This window comes from Solanum verrucosum, unplaced genomic scaffold (genome assembly GCF_900185275.1).
Source record: "Solanum verrucosum unplaced genomic scaffold, falcon-dt-bn FXZP01000103.1, whole genome shotgun sequence".
Lineage (NCBI taxonomy): Eukaryota > Viridiplantae > Streptophyta > Magnoliopsida > Solanales > Solanaceae > Solanum > Solanum verrucosum.
The window spans coordinates 9571869-9595432 of NW_026020048.1; the positions used below are offsets into that span (position 1 = coordinate 9571869).

Genomic DNA, 23564 nt, shown 5'->3' on the forward strand with positions numbered 1-23564 from the left:
CCACCCCCACGTTTCTCTTTTACAGAGAACTAACTTTTTCTCTCTCACCATCTTCAACGTTCGTCTTCTTCATTCAAAAAGAAAATCAGTAGAACTCCCACATTTATATGATTTAATGGTGGGATGAGATCTACACATGAAAAATGTTGAAATTCCTGCAAAGTGTGGTTCCTCTCAATCGAAGGATCAAAAGGAGAAAAAAAATGAAGCAAAGAAAATGGTGAGTCCGGCAAATCAAAAGGGAAAGAAGAGGAAGGGGAAAATTGTAGAAACCCTTTTTGATTCGAATTCTGATTTTGTTAGTGAAATAAAAAAGAGAAAAAAAAGAAGCAACAAATGTAGAAATTGCTCAATCTTCAAAACCATCAACAAGAAGAACAACAAAAAAGAAGGAATCAGAAATTCGAATATCCAAAAAAGGCAAAAAAAGTTGTTAGGGTAAGTATTATATTTAATTTATTTTCACATTATTCAAATTAGTGATTTTTTTGCTAAAAATATCACATTATGCTTATTGTTGTTTCGAAACTTTTGTTTGGGTGAAACTTGTATGAAATGTGAATAATATTTATATGAATCTGACTTTAATATATGATTTTGGGATATTATATGAAATGTGATATAATATTGGTATGCAAATGGTATGAATTGTGTTTTGACATTGGTATGAAATTGGTTTGATATCAGTAGCCCAATGGTATGAGTTGTTAAATTGGTATGCAAATGGTATGAATTGTTAAATTACTCTGTTTTGTATGAATTATGACTAATATTGATATGAAATTGGGATTTTTTCTAATAGGAAGGTTTCTTTTTCAATTTCTTCATTAATGTATTTAAATTTTTAACATTGGTATGAAAATGGTATAAAATGATTTTTCTTTCAAATTTTTTTCAGTGATTGTGATTTGTACACGTGTCTATTTGCTGAATACATCAGTAATGGAGTTTTTTATATGCGTTCAGTTGATATCGATGCAAAGTACCATCGTCAAAGGTATGCCACAATCATATGGCATTATGGAAAAACAAAGAATGATGATGGCGCGACCAGTGAGAGTGAAGTAACTGGCACTGTTGCTAGCAAATTTGATGGACCCGCATAGCAAAAGAACATGCTCCGAATACCAACAATTATCCCACACCAAGACCACAGAGATCAAATTTGAGATAGTTGATTGCACCTTAGACTTTTTAGAATTACAAGTTTTTTTTTTACTTTTGGACGATATTTTTGTGTTTGTTACAGCTTTAAGTATTTGATATATATAATATCCACTGTTTTATTTCAAAAAGATACCAATTACATATGAATTACAGATTGACTATTGTAATCGCAGGATACTAGTTATATACAGACTGCATTCCAAATGGATACACCATTCTAAAGATAAATTACACATTGACTTTAATAATTCTCGGGATAACAATTATATACAAAATGCATACAAATTGGATTCAACATTTAGAGTTTCTGATTTTACAATGTCTTATTAACTAGAAAGAAATCATACTACTAATTTAGAGTTCATGAACTAACTCTGACTTATAATTGGTATCCAAAATGTACACCTTTGGCATCCAAATGCATACTCTAACACAAAAAAAAAAAAAAAAAAAAAAAAATGAAGTTGGTATCCAACATGTATAAATACCTTGTATAAACGATTATGTCAATGTAAAATAGTGATAATTGTATTTTGTAACAACCTCAATTACATTTTTGTTTTACATTTTTTTCATCCTGGACAATTTACAACCTAATTGTAAATTATATTGTCTTAACAAGCGTGGATTAAGTATTTTTAAAGATGTATGAAGTTGTATACAATCTGTATAAATACTAGAATAAACGAATCTTACAATTTAAAATAGAGATCATTAAATGTTGCACCAACATCAATTACATCTGGTTTTATTTTGTTTTTTTGAAAATGGATAAAATAAGACTTTTTAATTAATTTTAACAGATTAGAGTGAATTAAGGAAAACAAATATTCCTAATTAGTTTGAATCTCCTAAATTTATGCTAATTAATAATTATCATCAATCAATTCAAATTTAATTAATACATCTATTTCCATTTTTTTAGTTTTTTTCTTTATTATTTCTAATTCCGTTTTTTTTTTTAAAATTTTGTTTATCTTTTTTTTAAAAAAAGTTTTTTTCAATTAATACAAACATTTCTTTTTTTTTGTAAATTTGTTATAACCTGAAATTTTTAATGTTATAGCTTGAAAGTCTAAATCTACTGCTATAGCTTGAAAATAGTACTATAATATATGTCATATATGAAATTTACACAAAATAAATTAGGTTAGAAGACTTGCATGTATAGACAGATTAGGAGCGGGGGTCGCCGAGCGCATGCGGGTAAGAATAATAATACTCTAGTGTGTGTTGAATGGCATCATACTATGCCTATTGTCGTATGATTTTATATTATTATATGGAAAGAGACTAACAAATTATGTATGTAATTTGTTATATTAGAGGAATCTTGTATAAGAAATTAATGATGCCAATGATTTGGATAATAATGAGCTAAGGAGGGATAGAAAGAATCATTTTTTTAGTTGGAAAAGTTTCTGCATATAATTCTCTTTTCGTTCTTTTTTTTTGGTCTTGCGCAGTAACTGCTACCATATGCAATATACATTATGGTATTGTTTGGTTAGAAAACAATAGAAAAGGTAGGTTTTTAAAAACCTATGCTAGACAAATTGTGGTGGGTAATGATTGCAGTAATGTATAAGAATGTTGGATGGTCTTAGATGTTGTAATTTTATTTACTTGCGGATTGACACTACAAATTCACTAATATGGTTAGGATGCTGGAAATTTGTTAAAGGCATAATGATTGCTACCTTTAAAACAATAAAAGTATAATGATTTGTGGAATTGAGAAGAATAAAGTTGATTAAATTGCGGACATATAGTAACGTTCTGTAGTTTGTTCTCTGGGCAGGCTATTGGTTCATAACCAATTAGTTTTCGTTCTAAATTTGGTTCTTCTAATTATCATATTATAAAACAAGTTTTGGATATGTTAAGGTAGATGTATTGTATTATTTAAATTCCATTAAAGTTATGCTAATTGAAATAATTTAGAAAACCCTTAGGCTTGAACTTTAGGAAATTGATTATAGTTTTGGGTGCCTATAAACTCGTTAACTTACAAATTATGCATATATACTTGATAGATTGGAAAGGTTCGGAGGCATTGAGGAGATTTAGGAGAGGAAAAGTATTGGTGAAGTAACGTTCTTGACTTCGGTTCTTCGGTGGAGGTAGGTTATGGTTTATTCTATTTGATAGATAAACTCTTAATAGCTATTGATATGCATTGAATGATACTGTGAAGTTCTCTATGTACTTGATTGTGTGGCTTTGTTGTGTGGTTTGTGATTGGTCTAAAATCCTGAGACCGTGAGATTTATAATCTGAAAACCTCTCTATCGAAGTGATGCCTTGAATAAAAAAGGCTTGATGTAATATTATTAATGAATTGAAAAGTGGTGATAATAAATGATAAATTAATAATATTATTGAATCGGAGTGTCAGTTCCGACACGATATTTTTGGATCGGAATGTCACGTTCCGACACGGTATTTTTGGATCGGAGTGACACGTTCCGACACGATATTTTTGGATCGGAGTGTCACGTTCCGACACGGTATTATTGGATCGGAGTGTCATATTCCAACACGGTATAATTGGATCGGAGTGTCACGTTCCGACACGGTAACATTAAAGGAAAAAGATATTGAATTAACTTAATGTACTCAATCTTAATGAACGCATTTCCCAAACGAGTGTGATGCGGAGGCATGAGTCCTCGTATGTGTGCGCTTGATATTGTGATTGATTACGTACTTGCTTTAACTGTCACTTGTTCATGTTGTTGTTTCTTATCGCCTGCTAAGTGCTATAGTTGACTTTATACTATTATTCATTGTATATTAGTTTCTATTTTGAGTTGGCCGATGATACCTACTCAGTACATGTTGCCCCGTACTGAGCCCTACTTGTATTTTTCTTTGTTTTCCTTTTATGGAGTGCAGCGAGTGTACTAGCGACTTTGACTTGCCCTCAGCTCTAGCCAGTCTCAGCATATCAGGGTCAAGGGTGAGCTATTCATTCGAGCTTGTGTTGGATTCTCTCGATCATGACTTGATATCCTTAGTTTTCAGACACAAATTACTTTATTTCATTTATTTCGGTGAATTTGATACTCTTAGACTTATTCTTTGGAAATCAGATGTCCTTGATGTGATGACTTTCAGGTTTTGGGAATGACATATAGTAGAGTAGTGAGTTTGTGTTTCTCACACTAATAAGATTTAAGCTTCCGCATTATGGTTAGTTTTGTAAGTTGAATGATAAATATGAGTTGGGGTTGAATTCATTGGTTCACCCACCTAGGAGGTTAAGTGTGGGTGCCACTCACGACTCGATTTGGGTCGTGACAGTTAAGACTCAAACTCATCTTTGAGTTTTCACATTGAGCACTATTAATCTCTCATGTTTGCAATATTGGTGCACTTTTGATCCTCTTTTAAATTTTTGCCTATTTTTTAACATTAATTTTATGTAGAGTTGTCGATATGGGCTAGCCCATCCCATCCGGGCTGACCCATACAGGCTTTGACATTTTACGGGTCAGGCCGGGCTAGCCCATTTTTGGTGTGGGCCAGAAAACGATCGGCCCAGCCCATAAGTATGTGGGTTGTAGCTTGCCGGGCCAGCCCATTTTTTTAAAAATTATATTTTTTTTATAATTATTAAAATAAATTATAAATTATAATTTTAAAATATTATCATAGATATCGACAAAACAATATTACATGGTGTTAATGTTACTACTTGTTAATCAAATCCACAAATAAAATTATCTTTATAATATTTATTAAGGTTTTTCAAATAAAAGTATAAATATCTAAATAGGAATATTAACATAATTGTTTTGTCACATTAAAACACAAAAAATGTGACAATATTCCAACCATAAAAAAGTTAAAAATAAACTCCTTAAAAAAATCATGAAACTTATGGCGTATCTAACACATCATGAAATCTATGGCGTATCCAACACTTCATGATCATCTTCATCAAGCATATCTGAATCAGCTTGTGGCAAGGTTGTCTTAACATTTTTATTTTCATCTGCAATTTATATGCGGTTTCAATTAGTTAAATATTAAATAGATTTTGAGTTTGGACTCTCTTTAATTTTAATTTTTAATATTATATTATATATTTATTTTTTTTATTTGGCCCACGGGCTGGCCCTACCTATATTTCTCAAGCCCCACAAATAAGCAGGCTTATTCAGGCCGGGCTAAAAAGTCTTTTTCTTAAATGGACTCCAAAAATCTTAGCCCAGCCCTACTAAATCCCGGGTTAGGCCAGGCCGGCCCAACGGGCCTAGCCCATATTAACGGCTCTAATTTTATGTAAGGATTGACCCATCGTCTTTTTATATATTTAATAACTCTATGTGAGAGAAGGTGAGAAGAAGGACACTTTGTTCTATTCAATATAAATATTATTGTAGCTAAATTAAGAATATTTTAACATATGACATTGCAAGAAAAGAAAAATTTGTACTATTATATGTGAAATCGTTGTGATGAACGTCTCGACTTTACCTGCAATACAATTTCTACTAAACAAAATAAGGTGTTTTTCTTCTCACAATTCTCAGATGGAGTTATTATTTCTACTAAATATATAAAATGACAATTAAACATTCCATACATAAATTATGAATAAAATTAATGTTAAAAAATAGGCAAAATTTTGAAGGAGGACCAAAAGTGCACCAATATTACAAACATGAGGGACTATTAATGTTTCACGTGAAAACTCAAGGATGACTTTGAGTCTTAATCCAAAGATGAATGGACTATTTTATGCCTTTTCTCGCCTTAGCTGTTACATTTTTGTAAGATTCCTGTGGGCCAAATATACCGAACAATTATTTGCAAAAGATGATGAAAATGGTCCTTATGTTTAGGTAAGGTTCACACTAGTCTTTTATATATACTCTTAATCGATTTTGGTCCTTTTAAGTTTGTAAATGAACTACTTTTGATCTCCATTAAATATTTGATAGGAAATTTTTGACAAAACAATTGCCTTTTTCATTAAAAAAAAAAAAGAATACATTTGACAATATACCAAACGAGAAGTTATTTTTTACATTGGCCCCCTAGCATAACAAGTCCAAAAATCTGCAACATCTTTAAATAAAATGAAACAGAAAACAAAGCCGATAGATCATAACAACATAAAAATGTGCTAAGAAGATGAATTTGCTGTTGTTGAGTTATGGTTGCGACAGAATTGAAAGCTGTTCGCATCCATTCTCTCCAACACAAAATGCCCCAACATGTCCATTGATTTCACCAAATTCTCTTTGCATAAGAACTCATCACTTGTAATTCTATCCACTTGTTGATGAAAATCGTGCACGAAAATATGCGTCTTTGGATTTCCCCCTTTCTTGCTCCGCGCCAATACACTAGCAGTGAAAATAGCTGACATTCGTCCTGGTGCCTCAGGCCAATACCCTCTTGGACCATCAATCAAAATTACATCCCAATCCACTTCATAAAATTGATTTGGCAAGTCATTTAGCCCGAGTTTGCACTCCGAAAACAGCAAATTCTGCACGGGCTTGCATTCGTTCCGGACTTGTTCCTTCACTCCAGCAATCAATTCCTTCATTTCACTCAATTTAGTTGTGTACTGCACGTCATAAGCTTCAATTTCCGGATATTTTTCCTCAATGTAAGCAGCATAATATCGATTTTCATCGATGAAAACCGTTCTCCCATTGTGATTCAGGGCTTTCCAGAGAAGAGTCTCGTGTGTAAGTCCAAAAACAAGTAAATTGCAAGGCTGAGAACATTTTTGGAGAACATCAGCAATATGTTTGATATCTGTGTAAGACATATGTTCTGTATTATTCGAATTCGATGCATAATGAACAAGTGCCCTAGCCACAGCTTTTGACAATGGTGGTGTACTTGTACTAGTAATTGTAGACGCAACAGCTATAGAGGTCGTGATTTTTGACTCCCTCGTATATATCAGAGTAAGAAGAAAAGCAAGTGTTAAAAATGACACAAAAGCCAACGCCCAAAACCGATTCGAACTCCCCTGTTTTTGTATATAAGGATGAAGAAGTATTAACTTTGTGCTACTTCCAATAGTATTCTTCATCTTTGATTTTTTTTTTTGGTTGCGAAGATAGCCTTGGAAATTCTATGAAATTGTGATGAGTTTCTTGTGAGAAAAATGAAGTGAGTTATAAAGTACTAATGATGACATTACAATCCCACCAATATTTAATTAAGTAAAGCAAAGTTTCGTTGGCAATGAGAAGTTGACCATTTGGCTGTGTGATTGGTTAACTCAATTTTTTGTTGCAACTACCTTGTTTTATTTTCATCTAAAAAATGTTTAGATTATTGAAAATGGAGTAGTTGAAGGGAAGGTATTTGGTAGTGACTGAGTAACTAATTTACAAGCAGGAAGTCGCTTTTCCTTGCTCATTCCATCTTTATTTCTCACGTAACCTCTAATAATAATAAACTATGGCATTTAACACTTGGAGCAGGAGAATCAGATGCCATTAAATACATTAAAATACTTTCACATGTATCTTACAAAATTAGAGTTAGTTGATGACATATTACTAGCTTCTCAAGTGTATCTAATTTGTTGCAACTTACCATTTTTAATTATTCACCATGTTTATAACTCCATGTTATATTTTACTCCCTCTGTCCAACAATATTTGTCCACTATTAATTTTGTACACTTCTTACAAAACTATAAATAGAAAAGTAATTTTATTATATCACCCTTTGAATATAATAAATACAATGTCTTGAGAAATGACTATAATTAATGATAAGAATAAATTAGAAACTAAGTGTAAAATTATCCATTGATTTCATAAAGTAGACAAGTATTATTAGACATCCCAAAACAGTATAGTGGACAACTGTTCTTGGACGGAGGGAGTACTAGCTTGACTCGGCATGGTATTTAAGTTTTTTTTTTTTTTGAAACTTGTGGTTTAAAATGAACGATAAATATTTGTGTAGCTAAAAATCATTTCATCAGTAGTAAAAATGAATATTTTGATGTTAAATTGTTACTAATATATAAATGTGTCCATTTCTTTTAGACGAACTAAAAAGAAAAGTGAGTCATATAAATTGGGACAGACGAAGTACATGTTCCGTGCAATTAATTTATCAGAAGTAACCACCGGAGACGAATTACTATAGGTAATTTTTTTCATCTGTGCATTGTTTTCTATTGGAATTAATGTTGGGTATGTAGCAAGAGTTAATGGGAAATTGAGGGAAGATGAAAGAGGAACTTGGAAAAAGTTGGGAACTTGAAAAGTTGAGAACTTGAAAAGTCCTCTTATGCTTTATTGAAAAGACATTGAAAATACATTGGTCCCTCATCGGTGGTGGAAAGAAAAATAGGAGAGTTTAAATATAGAAACACTCCTATTAATTGTTAAAAGGGTTGGAAAGAGGGACCCCCCTCGCGCCGTCGTCGTCGCTCGCTCGGCTTCGGATTTGAAAAAATGATCGATCGAGAGATTATTTTTTGGACAAAGTTTGTTTTAATTATTTTAGTTAATTAATTATTTAATTAATTAAATTAAATTAAATGGCCAACGTTTTAATTAGTTAATTAACCGATTCAATTAATTAGTTAATTGACCCGACCCGACTCGGATCCACGCGCGACCCGTTTTATTTAAATCTTTCCCGTTTTATTTAAATTTCCCGCAGTGACTGTTCTGAAAGGTTGCAACTTTCAGAAACTGCCATGACCGTTTGAAAGGTTGCAAACTTTCATGAATGGTCGTGTGGATTCTGAAAGGATTGCAACCTTTCAGAACCAGTTTCTCTTGCCTATAAATACATTGATTCTTCAGAATTATTAAAAACGAATTTTTCTGATTTCTTCTTCTTCTTCTGCACAAAATTTCTTCGTGTATTTTACTGCTGTTGAGTGGTTCGCTGACACCAGAGTTTTGGGTATCAATACACTGGTGATTGAGATCATTCTATCCTGGGAGGACATATTCCAAATCAAACCTCGGATACTAGAGGGGAATAATTTCCTTAAGGGGACACTGTGCATTCAGTGGGCTTGATCTTTTTTTGATTCTGTTTTTCCAGATTGTGGTACGTTTTTTACAGATTTTAGTTTTGTCAATTAATTTCTGTTCATCTATTCTTACTGGTTTATTAAACTTTGGTTACTTCGTGTTTCTGCAAAGTTTATTGAAATCAGTAATTCTGTTTTTTTTATACACAGATTAATAACAATTAAGTCCGGTCCTTGTTGCATACTCTAGACGCAAGAATTCATCTAATTTACTGGGTTTATACACATGTGCAGAGCTAGCGTTCATCCGAACTCTCTTTGTTAAAAAATTTAGAGTATATTGTAAAGTAAGGTTGAAATTACTTTTTATATAGTAAATATTGAAACCTCTTGATTTCTTTATATGTTGGATTTTTTTTTAATGACATTTTTGGCGTACTGTAAAAATTATGCACACATATAATTCTCCGTCTTAGGTAAAATAAGTCAACCATACTTCCTAAACCTACTTGGAGTTATCCAAACAAAAAAAAAAAGAGGAGTAGACGTGTGTAGATTACGATAGGAACGTATTGAATGATTAGGTAAGAAGCGAGATATTATTTATTTTTAGACGAGTAAAACTTGCTTAGTTGGTGAATCCTTTTTAATTTTAACCCTTTTTTCGTCATTTATACATTTAACTGGTGGGTAAAAAATTCGAATCGTATTAGGGAATAAGAAGAAAAAGAGGGATATTTGCTTTTTGAGCACAATTTTTGTGTGGATGATCAATTCTTGATGCAAGGTGCCAACTATAATGTTAGGTCAATTGGAACTATCAACTAAAATAGAACTCTCTAAATTTAGAACATGCCATTTGCTCGGACTCACTTAATTTATTAATTTTTTGTTGTCAAGTCCTAAGCTTCAATATAAAATTCAATCAAGTCTACATCTTTCACCAACCCTTTTGTCCCATTATGCCACAGTGCAAGAAAATTTCAATTTTAATACAATGCAACTTATCTAGATCCTCTATTGAATTTGGGCAGTTTGTGAAACAATTCAAAAAACAATAAAATTGTGAAAAGTGACGTTATGAAGCCTTAAATATGACTAGTACTATACGTTTGCCCCTCGCCCTTTTTTTTTTGTTGATGTAATTTAATTTTCTGAAGTTGTCTGTGTCATCTATCAAATTCGAACGTTAGTAATAACTTCCATTTAGTATGAAATAGCCAATTTCAACAATAGTAATAAGAAAGAAATGTTGGGACCTTTAATTTGTTCAAAACCAATTATGATAGTGGGCCTTATGGTGTCATTAATAGTAATATTTTGGGCCAACATCATGGAAATTCAGCCTCAGCCTTTGTCATGTATGAGTAATTATCTCAAGATCCTTGACCAACAATGCGTCAGTCATTATAATTGATTTTGAATTCAGAAATTTAATTTATTAAACAAGTGATCAGTGAGTCCACTGCTCTTTATGTTGTATTACATATATAGTTCAATTTCAGAGCTTAAGATTCACGATTGGTGTGATCATGTGGCACGTTAGGTAGATATTTCGATCAAAATCATTTGTGCTACACAAATCAACTAACTATCCAAGTTGTTTTATACTCAAGTACGTCATAATTTGCTACTAATAAGATTTCGATTGTTATATGTTTAGAAGAATTATTGGCAATTAGAAGGTGCCCAATTGCAAAAAGGTAGTAAAAACATTCACTTTAGCTTTGTAAATAGGCCCACGGTAGAGGAGAAAAGACAACTCTAGAGGTAAAGAACCTTTTATCGTGCCCCAATACATTTTAATCGTCTTTATATGAAAAAGACACTACTTTGGGGAAAAAGAAGGGATTAAAAGAGTGGAAAACTTTGGTTGAGGCCTTGAAAGTTTGGACTTTAAGAAAAGAAGGAAACATGTCATTTTCCATCTTGCTTGCTCAATTGTCAATCGGTTACCATCATTAATCACCTATATCACAACCATCACGGCTATCATTTTTTGCAAGATTTTAAAATGTGTTTGATCAAACAAGCAGCGATTTAAATACAAATACTCTATTAATATTTTTCTTATATTTTATGAATACAGTATTTTGATTATTGATGTTTAACAGGGAAGGTAATCACTCACCTCATAAGATCACGTTATGATTGGCTTAAAAAGATGTGGTATTAGTCAAAAAGGGATAACACTATACCACCTCCATTAATTTTCACTCTTCCAACTCATATCTTTATATTCTAATTTGTAATGATACCTTTCTCATTTTAAAAACGTTTCAAAGTATTTAACAAATATTCATTTAAATAGTATTATTTATAAATTTTGTAACACTCATGACTAAAAAATCATTTAACTGCTTAATTTATTTTTAGTAGCATAGACATGTAAAAATATAGTATAATTTTTACAAATTGAAACAGTAATTCTCCGTTGAGTTAGCTAACAATAACTGTTCATCATTAATGCAAAAGCGAAAGACCTTTTAAATAAAGAGGAAGGGAGGAGACTGTAGCAGTGTGTTAAGACAAATAAAAAATATGCACACATTCACGACTAAATAAATAAAAGGAGTAAAATTAGCAGGAGATTCAGACGAATGACTATTCTCTCTACAAAAATTTCCAATTGTTTTTCTTGTAAATACTTTCTCCACTTTCACGTGACACTGACCCATGTTCTAAGCCAGCTGCTCCCCAATAACTATATTTCCGAAAATGGTTCTTAATCTTCAAAATAATCATTTAATTAAGTAGCTTTATCCCTTTGGACACGTTTGATATGAGAAATAAGAAATACTTTAAACTATTTTGGAATTTTAGCATTTTTTTTTAATAGCACATTGAGAATGAAATAACATAATCGTGAAATAACTTATTTCCAGAGTCATAGAAGAAAAATGAGCACAATTTATTGCTTATATAATCGTTAGAGACTATTTTGACCCTACGGCGAAAATTAATGGACCATATTTGTCATTTTCTTTCTTCTTCACCCTACCCCTCGTTTTCCCACTTCACTCTTCTCCATAGTTCCTCACTGTCTCCGAAAATCCAGTCCATTTTTCAGACCTCCTTTCACGCACAACATGACAACAACAAACACTAAACTTGGCCTCTAGTCACTAAAACCAAATCACTCGACAATTTTAGTTGCATAACTTGCAATGTCCCCATTGATGCTTCTGCTCTGTTTTCTTCTTCAACTAATCTACAGTTTCTACTTTTGTTCTTCTTCTGCTGCTGCTACCTCTACCCCTTCTGCTCCATTCAACTCTTTGCTTCCCTCCGACGCTGTTTCTTTATTGTCATTCAAGTCAAAAGCTGACCTTGACAACAAGCTTCATTACACACTTAACGAGCGTTTTGATTACTGTCAATGGCGAGGAGTGAAATGTGTACAGGGTCGTGTTGTGCGTTTTGTTCTTCAAGGGTTTAGTCTCCGGGGTACTTTTCCGGCGAATAGTTTAACTCATCTTGACCAACTCCGAATCCTTAATCTTAGGAATAACTCACTTTCCGGTCCTATTCCTGATCTTTCCGGTCTTCCCAACCTCAAAACTCTGTTTCTTGATCATAATTTTTTCTCTGGAACTTTTCCCCTTTCTGTTCTTTCTATTCACCGTCTTGTTATTCTTGATCTTTCTCGGAACAATCTCACTGGTTCACTCCCTGTTAGGCTTACTGTTCTTGACCGGTTGAACTATCTCCGGCTTGATTCCAACTGGTTTAACGGTTCGATTCCGCCGTTGAACCAGACCCAACTCCAAATATTCAATGTGTCTAATAATAACCTCACTGGTCCAGTACCTGTTACTCCAACTCTGAAGAAATTTAACATACGCTCGTTCTTACGGAACCCTAGTCTTTGTGGTGAGGTTGTTGATAAGCCGTGCCGTTCGGCTCCATTCTTTGATTCACCTTCCTCTGCTGCCTCTCCGCCCACACCGTTATACCAAAACGCACAGTCGCAAGGTATTCTTATTACTCCTCCACCTCAGCACAAACACAAAAAAGTTGGTGTTGTTTTGGGTTTTGTAGTTGGAACATTGATCTTGATTGCAGCTGTTCTCTGTCTTTTTGCTTTTGTGAAAAAGAGAAGAGAAGAAACTGAAACTGAATCAAAAGCAACAAAATGTACCATTGAGACCATCACTAATAGTGCAGCGAACGCAACGGTTTCTGAGCCAGATGATAGTAGCCAAGAGATTAAATTAGAAAAAGAAATGAAAGTGCTTCAAGCCCCCAAACAACAGATGAAGAGTGGAAATCTGATATTTTGTTCAGGGGAAACAGAGTTGTATTCTTTAGAACAACTAATGAGAGCATCAGCAGAGTTGCTTGGAAGAGGCACAATTGGAACAACGTATAAAGCTCTGATGGCTAGTCAGTTAATCGTTTCAGTAAAGCGATTGGATGCTGGTAAAACTTCGATTACGAGTGCAGAAGCGTTTGAGCAACACATGGAGTCAGTTGGGATGTTGAGGCACCCAAATTTGGTTGCAGTCAGAGCATACTTTCAGGCTAAACAAGAAAGGCTTGTTATCTATGATTATCAGCCTAATGGCAGTCTCTTCAATCTAATTCATGGTAAAGTTTCTAACTTTTTAATATATCATTACTAGTTCATCTGAAATGGATCAATGTTTATTTTTCATTTTTGGTAATTCTGCTAATTGGTCAATGTGAAGTCAATTTGGTGGACCTGTGATGGAGAAAAAAGTGGAAGAGTGAGTTGTCTGTGGCTACTGGCTAATCACTATCTAGCTTTTTTTTTCCTTTACAGAAATTAGTTGTAGTGTTTTGGATCTTTCAGTGGTTGCTATGGTTGTAGTAGCAGGGGACTTTTTTAGCTTTTAGTGTGGATGCCTAACATGGCTCCCACTGAGTTCACTACCGACAATTGCAAAGTTTGTGTTTACAGGGCAGCCAAATAGTAATGTGTTTTAGTTTCAGGCTGTCACTGACTGACCGGTATGGGTTGATAGCATTATATTCCTCAAATATTTTTATCATGCATTGAGGCAAATGGTCCTTGGCTCTTGCGTCTGTCTTTTTGGTATTTATGAGTATGTTTGCTTCTTCTTTAAGTTGAATAGGATGTTGACAGTAACTTTTTGGTGTTTTCCTTTTACTTGTCCAAATGTTCTCTGTTTCTTAAATATTAAATTTACTTTAAGTGAACATTAACGTTGTTAGATAGAAGGATTAAGGGAAAGAACTAGAACATCCTTGGGAACTCTTAGTGTAGTGACAGAAATGGTATGAATTTGCTTAGTTTACATTTTTTTGAATCCTAGGTATTGCATTTTTTGTATCCCCTTGTGATACGCTATCAAGAAATTGGGATTTCACTTTCATAGATTACTCTGCTCAAGAAGATTGATTCCTCTATATAATTCTGTGTTTAAGTGGTTGGTCTTTTCACCTAAAACCTGATAATCTGTTGTTCGTTTACTTATATATTGTGTTCAATTTTCTATTGTTCGTGGCAGGTTCAAGATCAACAAGGGCAAAGCCTCTTCACTGGACATCGTGTCTAAAAATAGCAGAAGATGTGGCTCAGGGCCTTGCTTACATCCATCAAGCGTCAAAGCTCACTCATGGCAACTTGAAATCCTCCAACGTCCTTCTAGGGTCTGATTTTGAGGCCTGTCTAACAGACTACTCCATCATCGCGCTTGCAGATATTTCTTCGGAGGATGATCCTGATTCAGCATGCTATAAAGCACCAGAAGTGCGCAAATCAGCACGAAGAGCCACACCAGGGTCTGACGTATATGCCTATGGTATTCTGTTATTAGAGCTTTTAACGGGCAAACCTCCATCTCAGCATCCACATCTCTCTCCCCCTGATGTACCGGATTGGGTTAGAGCTATGAGGGAGGATGATAATGAGGAGGATAGATGGCTTGCAATGCTAGTTGACCTTGCTAGTATATGTAGCTTGACATCACCAGAACAGAGACCAACAATGAGGCAAATCTTGAAAATGATACAAGATATAAAGGATAGTGCAATGGTGGAGAATAACAAAAGAGATGCACATAATGGATACTCATAGCTTCTTCTGAATTGCAGTTACACCATTAACCAGCGAGGGTACATGGTCAATTGTAAGTAAGTGTCATCTCCCCCTTCGCAAAGTGCCATTGATCGACAACATATCTGTAATTGAGTTTTGCTCAGATAGACCAAATGACTCATCAACTATAATGGTGCTTGTACCTTTACTATTCAGCAGTAAACAACCTAAAACTGACAGGTTAAGGTCTATCTGCTAGAACATGGTCAACTTAGTCACTGAAGATTACGACACATTTTGTTCCCCTCGTTGAAATCCCTCTCTTTTTTGGTCACACAAACATATGGTGCCTATATTTTTAGGGCATATTGTAGTAGGTGGTTTTGGTTGATTCTTTTTCTAAAGAACTTCAAAATGTATTCGCTTTACCTTAATGGCAGAAGAATATTGTATAATTTTGAATGGTAAAGCTAACCCAAATTCTGACCTTTCCCTTCTCTGCATGGTTGGTTAGTATCAACTTAGCAGGAGAAGAGTTGTTTAATGACTACACAACTCCCAAGGAAATAAGAATTGCCACAGGCTCATAGGCTCAAACAAACAGATACGAGTAATTGATACATAATAATGGCTCACGGATTCAATAATTGTAACTTTTTCCATCACACGTTCATATCCAGCGAAGGTGCAAACAAAAGAAACAATGCTCCTTGACAAAAAATATTTCTTCTACTCTATTTTACTATATGATAGTGATTGATGAGAAATCGAACTGTTCTTTCTTGGACTATTTTCTCAAATGTTATTTAAAAGTTATCAATCATTCTTCATAAGAAAGAGATATATGAATCAATACGGAAATTACACAAAAAGTTAAAATGAACTAACATTACTAAACTTTATCATAGAGGGAGTGAAATAGAGGAAATATATTATAATAGTGAACTAGATATCACATCAAACAATTTAATGTGTCCTTGGTGCAGGCAAAGACAAAAATTCCCAAAGGAATCAAAACGTACCAAAGACTTGCCAGTGAAAATTGTTCCCTTTTGGTAATTGTTACATTGGCATTTTCAGACGAACAACAAAAAAAGGAAGAAAACAGAAAGAACAGAGCTAATTTTGGATCCAAAACACACATTATATTCCCTGGAGCAAGATTTTTGGAAGTTTTGCAAAAGAAAATAACTTTCAACGCATTTAGATAACAATTTGCAGCTGTGCTTGTTCTACAGATATAGTCTATCAGAGATAAAAATCCTGTAGTTATAAATATTTACTTCTCCACTTAAACAAATACCAATCAGAATCACTAGCTGGCAGATTCCTTGTCCTCTATTGACAGCAAACATAGACGTACATTATAGAGCCACCACAACATTAGACAAACATTCTTTAAACAAGAGGTGGATACTGCTTAGACTGCAGGCGCACCCTCTTTCGGTACTCCAGAACATCCTGCAAGAACTCAGCAAATGAATGTGCGTCAAACAGGGAGAATAAAACTCCTATTCAGAACTTATACATCTTTCAACAGTTACAAGCATGACCAAGAAAAGACGCAATATGGACCTCTAAACTACTATTATTAACATCATCACCACAATGTCTGTCCCACTAATGAGATAACTACGAATCTTTCTGCCATTTCCTAAATGTATTATTAGAATCTGAAATAATTCGAGAAAGAGAAATCGGAAGGTTCTGGAGCTCCCAAATGATGACGTACCAATCACTAATGCCTTTAACCTACAGCAAAAGCCGCCAGTATCTTTCTAATCTCCATGTGCAGGAACATTATTGTGACATAAAGCTAAAGCATACGATAATAGTACAAGAGATATGACAATTAGCACTTCCTTCATCCCATCTCACGTGGTTATTAAGGTAAAAGTCAAAATCTTCCTATCCTAGTAAAAGGGGGCCAAAGTAAAAGTTATAATTCATACAATTCAATAAAATGGAACATAAGCAACTAAAAGAACTTCCCAATAAAATTTGACTTGAATGCTTCCATCCCATTTTATGGGACACAAAAGTTAATTGAAATACAAAATCTGAATATTGTAATATATCAGAAAAAGTGAAAAATAATACATTAAACAGCTGGATTGGCAGAAAAAATATTTCATCAAACCTAATTTTGACTAGTTAAATGCATTTAACTCCTTGCGATTGGAGATAATCGTATAATAGAATGGTGCCCAAATTTTGAGACATCCCAAGATAGAATATTGTTTTATTAATTGAGACAGCAAGGCTAAAGGAAAGTATGTTCGATGGTTCATCTTAACATATTATAATGAAAAAAAAGTCTCTCACAGAAAAATAGACACAATTTAAGGATAACATCAAGAGCAGGAAATGAGTTTGTAAAAATGGAGAATTAACATTTTTTTAATCAAAATTACCTGAATAAACATATGATACCCTTCAGTTTGGGCAGGATCAGCAGGGTTTGGCTGATCTAACAAGTCCTGGATACCAACCAGTATCTGTTTCACAGTGATGGCTGGTCTCCACCCCTACACAAGAAAAAGAAAATAATAAGCCATCATACATTGAGCACAGTCAGTAAGCAGACGAATACAAAGAGAGCATATAGCCCACATACACTATCTTCATTGAGGATCGACAAGCAAACTGTTCCAGATGGATAGACATTGGGATGGAAAAAGCCTGGTGGGAATTTACACTTTGGCGGTTTACTCGGATAATCTTCACTGAAGTGAATTGTGAGTGGATAACAACCACCTTCCCAATCAGTCTGCAAGCATTTAATTGTCGTTAGGAGAAACAATAACAGAAAGATAAAGACGAGTTCCCCTACATCAGACAAGCATAGTACTTTCATTAAAATAGGATAATGCTACAAGATTAGCAAGCATTATATGCTCTGATATGAGGGAGGCAGGGAAGAAACCAGAAGCATAAGAGAAGCACACTCTGCAGCTTGCACGGTACATAAATCAATCGATCCATCTTAACATACATGTACTCTGCATGTTTACACTTGAAGTTTGACACTAATGCATCTACTAGGCATACACTATGTACTTCTATATGCAGAAAGCCTTTTTACCAGGTAGGAGTAAATAACAGAAAGCATACAACTTCTAATATGATGCCAACAACTCATAAAACTTAAGGCTTGCTACTGAACTGTGCTACTTCATATGACGAGGTTCGTAGTGTTAAAATTTGAATTATCCAACTTTTCCTTAGGGGAAAGGAACGGTCCAGGGTTACTTCCATTACCCCTGGATATATGAGGAAAGAAAAAGAAATCCCATAAAAGCTTTTCCATCTTCTATTTCTTTTTCTTCCCTCTCTTGAGGCTCTGAACTTTTCTGAAGGAAGTAGCGGTGATTTCTAGAAACCTTCCCACTCATGTTCAAAAGGCGATTCACTAGAACAGGTTGAGTTTTATATTTAGATATGCCTTCCGTTATATAAACTATTAAAGGAATATATAATTATTACCACATGCTGATAAAGTCATAGATATGGAGTTTGCTACCATTCTCGAAAAAATAACTCAGAAATATGAAGTTTTTTTTTTTTTTTTTTTGAGAATACCTCAGAAATATGAAGTTCATGCCAAGAGTTTCAAATAGGGGGTGCAAAATCATATAGCAACAGAGGCAGACCCACATGCACCCGGTAACTTTTTTTAAAAAACCGTATATATATATATAGATAGTTGATAAAACGATAATATATTTGATTGTGCACCCTAGTAACCAAAAGTCTTTTTGGTGCACTGGTCGAAGTCGCCATCTTGAACCGCGACTGCGCGAGTTCGATTCCCACAAAAGGTAACGTTTTTTTAACTTTAAAATCAATTTTTTCTTTAGAGTTAACCTTTTTTAAAATTGCTTTTATTAAAACTCATTTTTGCGACCTCAACTGACCCCGCCCCACCCCCCTTTCTTAACTCCCTTTTTTTGTCATCTCATTCCTTTCCCTAGCACAATTCTAAACAAAATATACGGCTGCTAGAAAATCTACAACTTACAAGTATTCTTCACTGCATAATTGAAGTCCTACTCCTATTATCTCTGCATAAATTGGTAAGTTCTTCTTTTTAAGCGTTTTTTTTTTTTTTTGTAAGAATTTGTTGTTGATTCTTGTGATTTGAAATGGATAGATTTTTTACAAAACATAATTCTTCTCAACCAAGTGCTAGTTTTAGAGACAATTCTTCGCGTTTTATAGATGAGTTTGATTTGCAGTCACTTAAACCGAATCCGAGAGAAAGAATATCCATTGAGGCCTAAGTAGGGAACACCAACAACTCAAAGCACCTCATCAACATCCCTCAAGGTCTTTTCAACAATTTTGAAAAGGAAGCAACACCAACAAGAAAAATACATTATGCATTGCCAAAAGCAAATGTTTGTTTGTGAAAATCGCATAGCAATTTAAAAAAGCATCTCTATTAAAATAAGAAGATAGTCGGAATTCTGAGGCTATTAATGGATTGGGGTGTATTTTCTTTCTCCATGCTGCGAAAGACTGCATAATCACCAGCAGTACAAAATGCAAATAGCTATTCAAATAATCTCTATAAACTGTAGCATTTACAGGTATAAAATAAAACTAATGCTAAACTGCAGTAACAGAACAACTCAATTTCAAGTCCATAAACCAAGGTACTTCAATCAAAACAACGCATCAACATATACTAAAAGTCAACCAAGATTAACCAAACTGGTTAACCCCTAAAATGGGTGTTCACTGAAGAAGGCTTCCCATGGTTTCCCCTCATCCTCACAAACAATTAAAGAACCAATCTTTCCCAATTCATAAGAAAGAAAACTGAACAAAGGCGAAGAATGAAAACACACCTCAGCTTTACCAGGGATAGTGCAGTGCCAAATCATCAAGTTCACTGACCCATCTGGAAGTGTCTCCGGCTTAGCAACAAAACCCTATACCCAAAATTCATCACAACAAACAAAACACAAAAACCAAAATTACAAAATCAGAAACTATAAAACTGAAGAAAATCAAGAAAAGGGTCATGAACTCAAACATGGGGATGATTCTTTCTCCAAGCTTTGCGCTCCTCAGCAAGACGACCACGAGCAATCCCTCCCGACATTGTTGTTGTTCAAGGTTAATAACTAAATGAGCAGTGAACAATCTCTCAGAAGAGTTGTGTTTCTTCTTGGCTGCCCCCCCTTTTAAAAAGACAAAAAAAAAGGGGAGAAGTGAAACGAGTCTGGAACCTGTAAAGTAGTAGTTGTGAGTGGCAGATTGAACGGTGGAGATTCATGGTGACAGAATTACCTAAATAGGATTAAGAAGATCTGTTGTCTTTTTTATTTTATTTTTTTATTTTTTTTGTTAGGTCGGGTCTCTTTTTATTAAATGGGTTTTGATAAAAGTCAAATGGATTCCGATTTTATTTGGAAAAAAAAGATTTCAATAAAATATTCTATTTCTAGCGTGAAAACCACGCCACTATGTACGATCACGTGGAAAACGTCAATGGTCCTACTTTCGTTAGTCGCCACTGCTTATGGGGGCCTATGGGCCAGTAATTGTGGAATTTAGATTCACGCAAAAAAGTCAAGTAATGCTCACTTTTTTGGGGGTTTTCCACGGTATTTATAATTTATATTAGAGTCTGAATAAATTTGAATTTGCGTAGAAAAGTCAAGCAGTACTCACTTTTTTTATTTTCAATTGTATCCACATTAGAGCCCGACTAAATTTGGATTCAAGCAGTACTCACTTTCTTTTTGGTTTTCCACGGTTATCCACATTGGAGCCCGACTAAATTTAGATTCATGCAAAAAAGTCAAGTAATGCTCACTTTTTTGGGGGTTTTCCACAGTATTTATAATTTATATTAGAGTCTGAATAAATTTGAATTTGCGTAGAAAAGTCAAGCAGTACTCACTTTTTTTTATTTTCAATTGTATCCACATTAGAGCCCGACTAAATTTGGATTCAAGCAGTACTCACTTTCTTTTTGGTTTTCCACGGTTATCCACATTGGAGCCCGACTAAATTTAGATTCACGCAAAAAAATCAAAAGTAATATTTATCACTCCACCACAACACTTGTTGGTGGTCATTGTCACTTTTGTGCCCTTATTTTTATTTTTTACTCTATAGGGTGTATAGGGTAAATATTTTTTCGAAGCGTAAATTTATATTTTGAGAAAAGATTTGCTATATTTTTAAATTTTGTTATTTAAAGTCGATATACAACTAATTATAAAAGTGGTCTAGATATATTTCTATTGTTAGGAAAGCGATTCACATATATCTCTACTGTTAAAAAAATGGATCTCATATATCATTCTCATCTAATCGAAGTAAAAAAATAATTTGGAATTTTTTTAAAAAAAAAAACAAATTGTAGTATTGATCTTTCTCTCTCACTTTTTTTTTTAACTTTTTTTAATATTATTATTTGAGTTTCTTATTTTTATTTGATTTTTTTATTTTGTTCTTTAGTATAAACATGTGAGAAATTTCAAAAAAACTGTGTGAGTGAAAAAAGAGAAAAAAATTTAAACAATTTTACGATTATATTGTAATTTATTTTTTGTATTTGTAAGAAAAATGGGTCATTTATTATAATTTTATAAGAAAGTTAGTGAAAAAATAAATTTGACCATCAAAATAATAAATTTAAATTAACCGTTAAATCAAAGAAGTAAAAAAAAATGAACATGTTGAATATACCTTACATGAGTTATTTTTTAATAAAAAATAAAAATATTTTTCCACTTCCGAAAATGATATATGTGAGTCATTTGTATAATAATAATAAGATATGTATGAGCTACTTTTATAACAAGGTGCAAAGTTGAAGGATACATCACACCATTTTTCCTTATATTTTTACATCATAATATCTCACAGGTTATACCTATATCATTATGTTCAAGAAAAAATTATTTTCTACTAGATATAAATTTGATTTTTAAGAATAAAAAAAAAAATACTTATTTGAAGGATAAAATTAAAAATTAACCCAATAAACGAGCAAATGATGCACTGATTAAATGTTGTTAGCGACTTTACCAAAGTCTAAATACAAGACCACAAGAGTGATTATTTGCTTAAGGGGTCAGCCTACTTATCATAAATTCTTAGTTGGGCTGACTGGATCTTAGCCCAAACCACTACACTTGGTTGTTAAAGTGGGTCATTTACGTTTTTCTCTTATTTTGTGCTAGTCTTTCACTTGCATCGTGATAAACAATTTTTTAAAGACATAAATTTATATGTTCATATATTAATATCTCATTAGTGATGAGTGGATATGATTATAGTTTCTAAAGGACGTGTGCTTTATTAGGCATAAGATTAACTGTTAATGGACAAAAATTTAAGACTAATTCATTCGAAGAATAAAATTAAAGATCAATTCATTTAAAGGATAAAACGTATAATTTTATGACTAAATAAAGGAATATTTTGATAATGCATATTATGTCTAATCTTCACTTTGGTCATGCATATTTTTTTGGAAAAACTTCATAATATGGCAAACATTCATATATATTCAAGAAAAATAACTATATTTTATTTTTTTCATGTTATATGGATATAATTAGACTATAAATAGCAAAGTTAATTATGTACAAATAAATAAATTTTTTTATATATAACTAATATAATAAATAAATATTAAATAGGAAAGTAATTATTGAATGCCTAATTAATTATGGCAGACACATTTGTGATCTTTTCCCATGTTTACCATCATCAAATTTTTCTCTTTCATCAATATTCATACATCACATACTTTCTGATTTTTTCCCCCGAAATTCATTCAAATTCAAGATCCATTACATCACTGCAGGAGCGATTTTTGTGATTTTGTATCCATTAGATATCTTCTAATTGCATATTTATCTCATTTTTATGAACATTATATATCTACACATCTACACTTTCTTCTATTTTCATAGGGTTTTGATTCAAGAATTTGTTTATCCATTTCAATGGTTGAAATTGATACTCCGAGGAGGGTTACGAGAGATATACATTTATTTGACAAATTGTTGGATGAACTACCTTCTTTTGATTTGTGTATTACTCAACAACAAGTCAAAATTTCAGGCTCTATTGCTGCAATGGAGAACGAAAGAAGAACAAAAAAGGTTAATGACCATACCCTTAAATCTGCTTGAAGAAATCGAACATGAAAAATTAGTAAAGAGGAAAAAAAGGTTCAAAAGTGAAAACTAATCTTGTGATTCAAGTGGGTCTGAAAAAAGAGCAGTCGAGCAGGAACAAGAGGAAAATGAAATTGAGATTTGTATGCTTTATTTTTTTTAGTTTAATGTCATTTACTTATATATCTCAACACATGTATTGTGTGCCATTGTCATTATATTATGGATTGTCTTCTTG

The 23564-nt window shown here is 33.2% G+C and overlaps 3 protein-coding genes across 3 annotated transcripts; 1 reads left to right on the top strand and 2 right to left on the bottom strand.

The window, feature by feature from the left end:
- Window positions 1-6219: 6219 nt before the first annotated feature.
- On the bottom strand, window positions 6220-7329 carry LOC125822867 (protein IRX15-LIKE). Its single transcript, XM_049502328.1, has one exon. The coding sequence runs from the start codon at window positions 7229-7231 to the stop codon at window positions 6305-6307; it is 927 nt and encodes a 308-aa protein (XP_049358285.1). The 5' UTR covers window positions 7232-7329; the 3' UTR covers window positions 6220-6304.
- A 4961-nt stretch (window positions 7330-12290) lies between these two features.
- On the top strand, window positions 12291-15264 carry LOC125822847 (probable inactive receptor kinase At5g67200). The gene is made up of 2 exons (XM_049502303.1): window positions 12291-13741; window positions 14647-15264. Exons 1-2 carry the CDS (start codon window positions 12319-12321, stop codon window positions 15213-15215), a joined length of 1992 nt encoding a protein of 663 aa, XP_049358260.1. The 5' UTR covers window positions 12291-12318; the 3' UTR covers window positions 15216-15264.
- A 1100-nt stretch (window positions 15265-16364) lies between these two features.
- LOC125822877 (SUMO-conjugating enzyme SCE1-like) lies at window positions 16365-20388 on the bottom strand. The gene is made up of 5 exons (XM_049502345.1): window positions 20218-20388; window positions 20030-20113; window positions 17794-17946; window positions 17591-17704; window positions 16365-16637 (listed from the first exon to the last, which is right to left on the bottom strand). Exons 1-5 carry the CDS (start codon window positions 20284-20286, stop codon window positions 16575-16577), a joined length of 483 nt encoding a protein of 160 aa, XP_049358302.1. The 5' UTR covers window positions 20287-20388; the 3' UTR covers window positions 16365-16574.
- Window positions 20389-23564: the final 3176 nt, after the last annotated feature.

Bases quoted from the DNA above. Each gene is read 5' to 3' on its own strand.
- LOC125822867 (XM_049502328.1), bottom strand. From the start codon at position 7,231: ATGAAGAATACTATTGGAAGTAGCACAAAGTTAATACTTCTTCATCCT.
- LOC125822847 (XM_049502303.1), top strand. From the start codon at position 12,319: ATGTCCCCATTGATGCTTCTGCTCTGTTTTCTTCTTCAACTAATCTAC. The intron at 13,742-14,646 runs GTAAAGTTTCTA...TGTTCGTGGCAG, and splicing joins TCTCTTCAATCTAATTCATG to GTTCAAGATCAACAAGGGCA.
- LOC125822877 (XM_049502345.1), bottom strand. From the start codon at position 20,286: ATGTCGGGAGGGATTGCTCGTGGTCGTCTTGCTGAGGAGCGCAAAGCT. The intron at 20,114-20,217 runs GTTTGAGTTCAT...TTTTGGGTATAG, and splicing joins GGAGAAAGAATCATCCCCAT to GGTTTTGTTGCTAAGCCGGA. The intron at 17,705-17,793 runs GTATGTGGGCTA...TTTCTTGTGTAG, and splicing joins CGATCCTCAATGAAGATAGT to GGGTGGAGACCAGCCATCAC.